The sequence below is a fragment of the Nerophis lumbriciformis genome, linkage group LG17 (genome assembly GCF_033978685.3).
Source record: "Nerophis lumbriciformis linkage group LG17, RoL_Nlum_v2.1, whole genome shotgun sequence".
Taxonomy (NCBI): domain Eukaryota; kingdom Metazoa; phylum Chordata; class Actinopteri; order Syngnathiformes; family Syngnathidae; genus Nerophis; species Nerophis lumbriciformis.
In genome coordinates, this window is record NC_084564.2 from 10577501 (window position 1) to 10587048 (window position 9548).

The window sequence follows — 9548 nt, forward strand, 5'->3', positions numbered from 1 at the left end:
ACAGTCTGTCTGTGTGTGTACACGTTCCTTTGTGTTTTCAAGTTTAATGTGTTTGTGTGTCAGCATGTGTGTTGTTTCCCATTTGTTGGATCAATAATGTGATCCCATTAAGTTGATGACTGTGGTCTTAATGTGTCTTCCTGTGTGGTCACGTGACAATGATGACATCATCAACACAACAGCAGCTTGGAGAAATTATCCTGAGGTGCAAAAAGTCTTTGCAGGAAACATTTTTATTTTTAATCGTTTTCTTTTGTCACAATTTTACTTTTGGTAAAACAAAAACAACCTTATGTAGAACAAAAATGTCCACTATAGAGGACGTTGACTCAGGAGATATAAATGTTTGTATCAAATAATACAAAATATATCAAATTTAAAAAAAATACATATCACATAATATAAAAAACATACTACAAAAAATATAATACATTAAAAATATATGCATAAAAATAATTTGACAATTGTATATCCTACAAAATATATACTATAGCATAAAATATCAAATGTATAAAAATATATAATATAAAATCATATGTAAAAAAATATGTACACTATACAGTGATATACAAAAATATATACTACGTAATAAAACGTATATACTGTGGAATAAAATGTTTTTTTAATAGTATAAAGTACTACTATAGAATAAAATATTAAATATGTAAAACTATATACTCTAAAATAATATATCGATTAATATATAAAGATATAGGCTATAAATGAAAAAAGATCAAATATGAAACAATATATACAATATATAAAAATATATACTCTAAAATAATATATCGATTAATATATAAAGATATATGCTATAAATGAAATAAATATCAAATATAAAACAAATATATATAATATATAAAAATAAACACTATAAAATGATATATAATATACACTATAAATGAAAAATATCAAATACAGAATATAATATATAAAAATACGTATGAATGATATAAAAAAAAAATACACTATAAAATTATATATAATACAAATATATACTATAAATTAAGAAACATAAAATATAGAACTATATGATAATACATAAAAATACATATGATTATTATATACAAATATACACTATAAAATGATATATAAAGATAATATATAAAATATACAATATAGATGAAAAAATATCAAATATAGAATATAATATATAAAAATACATATAAATAATATATAAAAATATACACTATAAAATTATATATAGATAATACATACAAATATATACTATAAATTAAAAAACATAAAATATAGAACTATATGATAATATATAAAAATACATATGATTAATATATGAAAATAAACACTATAAAATGATATATAAAGATAATGCATACAAATATATACTATGAATTAAAAAATATATAATATACACTATAAAAATAATATATAAAAATATGTACTATGAAATAATATAAAAAATCGTATGAAATATATAATTGTTTGATAGGAATGTTTTTCACGGTGTTTGACGTAGAAGTTGTGTGCTCGGCAGTGACGATGACATCATCTTTGAAGACTTCGCTCGGCAGCGCCTGATTGGGGCGAAGGATGAGGAAGACGAAGAGCCGGTGCCAGATTGTGTCCAAGTGAACGACACATAAAGGTGAAGATGGGCGCCACCTGCAGGAAAACGACACTCGTCATCGTGGTCTTGTTCGTGTTGTAGAATACGTCGCTCGTCCTGCGGCCCAACAAACGTGTGCTGCCGTCACGCCAGGCGACAAGACCACGGTCCTAAATCCCGATGACACGCATGAACTTTTATCGAGACAACGGATCTCATTGTGCTTTTACTTTGGACCGCCTTTATTGTGAAAGGTCACGCTACGATTCTCGCTCTTTTCTTACAAATTCTTCACTTGCTTCTGGCGGATCGTACACAAAACTACAATAATTACATCTTGTACTGCAACTACATGGATTATATACTCACGGCATATATAACGAGATTATATATTGTACTAGTACTTATAATATACTACCTTTTTATTTATATATGTATTCCGTGCACAAATATTATCTATAGATTACAAGTCTATAGTTACCATATATATTATATTGTACTAGTACTTATACTATATACTACTTTATAGATCACAAGTCTATAGATATATATGTAATAGTATTTAATTTAAAAAGTACAAGTTTATAGATATTATATATTGTACTAATATTTATAATGTACTTGTGTAATATATATATTAAATGCACTAGTATATATATCTTATATATATATATATATTTACAAATATATACACATAAATGTATATATATATATGTATACATATATACAGACACACACATATATATATATATATATATATATATATATATAAATGATAAATATATATATATATATATATATATTTACATATACCTACATACATTCAGTATATACACACATACTGTGGACAGTATATATTGTATATACACATGATTAATATATAAAAATACATGAAAAAAATATGTATACATATATACAGTATACATATACCTACAGTACATATATTCAGTATATACATATATACACACATATATACTGTGTATATACATATATACACACATATATACTGTGTGTGTATATATGGACAGTATATGTTGTATATACACAGTATATATATATATATATATATATATATATATATATACAATGTATTTATATATACACAGTATATATATATATATATATATACACACACACAATGTATTTATATATACACAGTATATATATATATATATATATATATATATATATATATATATACACACACACACAATGTATTTATATATACACAGTATATATACATATATAAATATATTGTGTATGTATATATATATATATATATATAATATATACACACACATGTATTTATATACACACAGTATATATACATATATAACTATATTGTGTGTGTATATATATATATATATATATATATATATATATATATATATATATATATATATATATATTATATATATATATATATATATATACATATACACACACATATATTTCTACAGATAGATGTTACATATACATAGATGTATAGATGTGTCTCAATAAAAGAGAATATTTGCAAAAGTAAATTAGGGAGTTGAAGTCAAACTAAATAAAAATTCAGGTCATGTTTTTAAAATGTGAATTATAATTTATAATAAACATTCTGACAATTATTTAAATGTTTCACCCTATATTGAATCTGTACACTTTTATCATCAAAATGATTATAAAAAGTAATCGTATAGCATTTAAGAGTTTCACTTTTTGAAATGAGAATCCTGAATAAGTGAACAATAACTGAATGTAGTGAGACACGTGTACAACGTGCATGTACTTCCTGTCACATCTAGTACAACATGCATGTACTTCCTGTCACATCCATTCTTGTATTGCATCATCCTCCATCTTGCTCTTTAGTTGTTGGCGAACAAGCTAAACACAAAGAATCACTATCTACACCCGGTAATAATGATAGAACACTTTTTACATGATCAAACGTGGATCGGTAGTAACTTTGTGGTCTACATTATCACTAGAGATGATGTTTGATAAGAAATTATCGAGTTTGAGCCCATGATCAAATCCTCTTATCGAACCGATTCCTTATCGATTCTCTTATCGAATCCAGATAGGTTGTTGTATGTGGAAAAAAACACAATATTTGGTTTAACAAAAGCTCACATTATTTTATAAAAAAAAATACAAAATAAATAAATATTGACTGTTACCCCCCTAAAAAAATTAAATAAATAAATATTGACTGTTGTTACCCGAAGTATATTAAGTGGGATTTTTCAGAAAAACAAATATATACAGTAACACAAAAACAACCTGTCTCTGTGATCACTATAGGTCAGGGGTCGGCAACCCAAAATGTTGAAAGAGCCTTATTGGACCAAAAATACAAAAACAAATCTGTCTGGAGCCGCAAAAAATTAAAAGCCATATTACATACAGATAGTGTGTCATGAGATATACATTTAATTAATATGACTTAAAGGAAACTAAATGAGCTCAAATATAGCTACAAATGAGGCATAATGATGCAATATGTACATATAGCTAGCCTAAATAGCATGTTAGCATCGATTAGCTCGCAGTCATGCAGTGACCAAATATGTCTGATTAGCACTCCACACAAGTCAATAACATCAACAAAACTCACCTTTGTGCATTCATGCACAACGTTAAAAGTTTGGTGGACAACATGAGACAGAAAAAGAAGTGGCATAAAACACGTCCTAGAAAGTCGCAGAAAGTTATACATGTAAACAAACTAAGGTGAGTTCAAGGACTGCCAAAATTAGTAGGACAAAACGGCGCTCGCCAAATACTCGAATCAGTGAAGCATGTTTAATATAAACAGTGTGCTTTATAACAATTAGGGAGGTTTGTGTCATGTTTGTCCTCCTACACAAACCATATTAAAACGAAAATATATTTTTTTCCCTTCAACTTTTTCCGTTTTTCATACATTTTTGAAAAAGCTCCAGAGAGCCACTAGGGCGGCGCTAAAGATGCGGCTCTAGAGCCGCGGGTTGCCGACCCCTGCTATAGGTGAATAGCCATGCCTTGAGGTGTTTTTTCCGGTCCATTATTTTTGCTGCTTGTGTGACATCACAGGAAATGACGTAGCTCAGTCAGTAGACTGAGCTACGTCATTTCCTGTGATGTCAGTAGACTGAGCTACGTCATTTCCTGTGATGTCACACAAGCAGCAAAAATAATGGACCGGAAAAAACACCTCAAGGCATTTCCTGTGATGTCCCACAGGGCATTTCTTGTGGGATGGGATTCGTTCCCAGGGATTCGAATAAAGAACCAACTCTTTTTCTTTACTATAGCGGCCTCGATAACGAGAACCGGTTCTCAAAAAGGGATTCGAGTCCATGGAATCGGTTCTTTTCTTATCGAACAACCGTGAGAACCGGTTTCGAACATCATCCCTAATTATCACAGTACATTTAATGCAACATACTTTTACTTCTCAGTGTTTTTGTGAGGGAAAAAACGCTCTTTTTTTTTTTTTAACTTTCTCACTTAGTTTCACTGCGACCGCTACATTTATTTATGCCAGTGTTTTTCAACCTTTTTTGAGCCAAGGCACATTTTTTGCGTTGAAAAAAATGCAGAGGCACACCACCAGCAGAAATCATTAAAAAACTAAACTCAGTTGACAGTAAAAAGTCGTCGTCGCAATTGTTGGATATGACTTTAAAGCATAACCAAGCATGCATCACTACAGCTCTTGTCTCAAAGTAGGTGTACTGTCACCACCTGTCACATCACAACCTGACTTATTTGGACTTTTTTGCTGTTTTCCTGTGTGTAGTGTTTTACTTCTTGTCTTGCACTCCTATTTTGGTGGCTTTTTCTTTTTTTGGGGTATTTTCCTGTAGCAGTTTCATGTCTTCCTTTGAGCGATATTTCCCACATCTACTTTGTTTTAGCAATCAAGAATATTTCAGTTGTTTTTATCCTTCTTTGTGTAGACATTGATTGTCATGTCATGTTCGGATGTACTTTGTGGACGCCGTCGTTGCTCCACAGTAAGTCTTTGCTGTTGTCCAGCATTCTGTTTTTGTTTACTTTTTAGCCAGTTCAGTTTTAGCTTCGTTCTGCATAGCCTTCCCTAACTTTCATTGCCTTTTCTTAGGGGCACTCACCTTTTGTTTATTTTTGGTTTAAGCATTAGACACCTTTTTACCTGCACCCTGCCTCCCGCTGTTTCCGACATCTACGAAGCAATTAGCTACCGGCTGCCACCTACTGATATGGAAGAGTATTACACGGTTACTCTGCCGAGTTCTAGACAGCACCGACACTCAACAACAACACATCATTTGCAGACTATAATTACTGGTTCGCAAAAAACATTTTTAACCCAAATAGCTGAAATTAGATAATCTCCCACGACACCAGACTGTGGTTGAAAAACACTGATTTATGCCATCGTTATATTTATTTACAATAGAACAGACTCCGTTTCACCAATCAAACGAAGCCCGACCGCACTCGAACGTCACAACTCCTCAATGTGTACTTACAAAGTAGGAAAAAAAAAACATTTACAAACCCCGTTTCCATATGAGTTGGGAAATTGTGTTAGATGTAAATATAAACGGAATACAATGATTTGCAAATCCTTTTCAACCCATATTCAATTGAATATGCTACAAAGACAACATATTTGATGTTCAAACTGATAAACAATTTGTTTTTTGCAAAGAATCATTAACTTTAGAATTTGATGCCAGCAACACGTGACAAAGAAGTTGGGAAAGGAGGCAATAAATACTGATAAAGTTGAGGAATGCTCATCAAACACTTATTTGGAACATCCCACAGGTGAACAGGCAAATTGGGAACAGGTGGGTGCCATGATTGGGTATAAAAGTAGATTCCATGAAATGCTCAGTCATTCACAAACAAGGATGGGGCGAGGGTCACCACTTTGTCAACAAATGTGTGAGCAAATTGTTGAACAGTTTAAGAAAAACCTTTCTCAACCAGCTATTGCAAGGAATTTAGGGATTTCACCATCTACGGTCCGTAATATCAAAGGGTTCAGAGAATCTGGAGAAATCACTGCACGTAAGCAGCTAAGCCCGTGATCTTCGATTCCTCAGGCTGTACTGCATCAACAAGCGACATCAGTGTGTAAAGGATATCACCACATGAGCTCAGGAACACTTCAGAAACCCACTGTCAGCAACTACAGTTGGTCGCTACATCTGTAAGTGCAAGTTAAAACTCTCCTATGCAAGGCAAAAACCGTTTATCAACAACACCCAGAAACGCCGTCGGCTTCGCTGGGCCTGAGCTCATCTAAGATGGACTGATACAAAGTGGAAAAGTGTTCTGTGGTCTGACGAGTCCACATTTCAAATTGTTTTTGGAAAGTGTGGACGTCGTGTCCTCCGGACCAAAGAGGAAAAGAACCATCCGGATTGTTATAGGCGCAAAGTGTAAAAGCCAGCATCTGTGATGGTATGGGGGTGTATTAGTGCCCAAGACATGGGTAACTTACACATCTGTGAAGGCGCCATTAATGCTGAAAGGTACATACAGGTTTTGGAGCAACATATGTTGCCAGCCAAGCAACGTTACCATGGACGCCCCTGCTTATTTCAGCAAGACAATGCCAAGCCACGTGTTACATCAACGTGGCTTCATAGTAAAAGAGTGCGGGTACTAGACTGGCCTGCCTGTAGTCCAGACCTGTCTCCCATTGAAAATGTGTGGCGCATTATGAAGCCTAAAATACCACAACGGAGACCCCCGGACTGTTGAACAACTTAAGCTGTACATCAAGCAAGAATGGGAAAGAATTCCACCTGAGAAGCTTCAAAAATGTGTCTCCTCAGTTCCCAAACGTTTACTGAGTGTTGTTAAAAGGAAAGGCCATGTAACACAGTGGTGAACATGCCCTTTCCCAACTACTTTGGTACGTGTTGCAGCCATGAAATTCTAAGTTAATTATTATTTGCAAAAAAAAAATAAAGTTTATGAGTTTGAACATCAAATATGTTGTCTTTGTAGTGCATTCAATTGAATATGGGTTGAAAAGGATTTGCAAATCATTGTATTTCGTTTATATTTACATCTAACACAATTTCCCAACTCGTATGGAAACGGGGTTTGTAATTTTTTTTTTTTTTTTTTTTTGGGGTCCTCAGTAGTCACGTACAGATTTATGTAAATTATGCAAAATGATTAAAATTTGGTCCCCATGAACCATATGAAGTCTTTTCCCCAGGGTCCCCAGTAAGAATGATCAGCACATTACTTCATCAATCCAGAGATTTAAAGACGTGTATGAGCTAACTGGCCAGTGGACATTTTACACCATTTTTTTTATGCTTTCACAACCTGTAGAAAGGGTGGTCCCCACAAGTCATGATCAAAAACTTGGTCCCCATTCCAAATGATAACCAGTGTGTGTGTGTGTGTGTGTGTGTGTGTGTGCGCACGTTGCCTCTCTTTGCAGTGCATGCTTCAAAAGCAGATGTTCAGTACTTCTTTAGCCATCTTTGTTCAAAACACCGTCGTAGCGATGCTGACCTTTCAGGGGGGCCGATGATGTTCGATGTGTTGAAGCGTGATGATGCAGAGCATTCGGTGCAAACGGCACATGAAATGTCTTCCTCAGAAAACCGCAAAGAAGTCCCACACGATCCACGCCATGTTTGTTTACACTGTGAGAGCAGGGAGCGTTTGGCACAAGTCGGAGAAAAAGGAGCGCTTGATTAGTTCACCGAGCACACCTGAAGCACAATCTTGCCTCTTGGAGCATTTTTTTTGTTCAATTATTTGGTATGGTGTCCTACTTTCTTACATCTGCTCGATAATGTTGTCGTTTATCGTACTATTGTCAACAAAACATGGTAGAAAAGAAGTTTAGACGAGAAGGACTGGTGTTATTTTGAAGGGACAATAAATGTTAGACAAGCTGTACACTGACTACTCTACATTTGTTCAGCGCTGTCACTTTAAATGATCATAATACTTTAGTGCCTTTAATGAGCATATTATAAACTTGATTTATTACATATCTCTAGCCTTTTTTATTTATTTTTTTTAACAAAGTGACCCATGTTGAACACAGGAAGTGGACCAACTATCACAAATTGCAGTCATTTACATCGTAGCGAGCAGCTACACAACAGCTAAGCACGCGTGTCTCGCTTGAGTGCTAATTGTTTTTAATCATATTTATTTTATATATATATATATATATATATATATATATATTTTTTTTTTTTTATTTTTTTTTTTTTTTATTTTATTTTTTTTTTTGGTTTTATATGTATTTATTTTATGTTTTTATTCAGTCATTGGTGGAGCTAAGGATAATATTTGAATATTGTTTTTAATGTTGTTGTGCAGCACTTTGGAAACATTTTGTTGTTTAAATGTGCTATATAAATAAAGTGGACTGGTCCACTTTATTTATATAGCACATTTAAACAAATAAATAAATGATTATAAAATAAAATATTATCCTCAGCTCCACCAATGACTGAATAAAAACATAAAATAAATACATATAAAACCAATAAAAAAAAAAAAAAATAATAATAAAATATATATATATATATATATATATATATTTATAAAATAAATATGATTAAAAACGATTAGCACTCAAGCGAGACACGCGTAATAATCATTGAACAATATAAACAAGTATCAAATATTAATTGTTGCATATTACTTACACATACAGTCTTTCAAGGCGTATTAGAAAGCACCCAGTAACAAACGTGTCCGCATCATTCAACGTTAAACGTTAAAGTACCAATGATTGTCACACACACACACACACACACTAGGTGTGGCGAAATGATTCTCTGCATTTGACCCATCACCCTTGATCACCCCGTTGGAGGTGAGGGGAGCAGTGAGCAGCAGCGGTGGCCGCGCCCAGGAATCATTCTTGGTGATTTAACCCCCAATTCCAACCCTTGATCCTGAGTGCCAAGCAGGGAGGTAATGGGTCCCATTTTTATAGTCTTTGGTATGACTCGGCCGGGGTTTT

At 32.9% G+C, this 9548-nt stretch overlaps 1 protein-coding gene across 1 annotated transcript in view; it reads left to right on the forward strand.

Moving 5' to 3' along the window:
* arrb1 (arrestin, beta 1) overlaps positions 1 to 8464 on the forward strand; it is a 33954-nt gene extending 25490 nt beyond the window's left edge. Inside the window, exons 16-17 of the mRNA XM_061972432.1 lie at positions 1496 to 1606; positions 7998 to 8464. Coding sequence (XP_061828416.1) covers positions 1496 to 1604 — 109 coding nt within the window. The 3' untranslated portion in view covers positions 1605 to 1606; positions 7998 to 8464. The remainder of the gene's footprint in view (positions 1 to 1495; positions 1607 to 7997) is intronic.
* The last annotated feature ends 1084 nt before the right edge of the window (positions 8465 to 9548 follow it).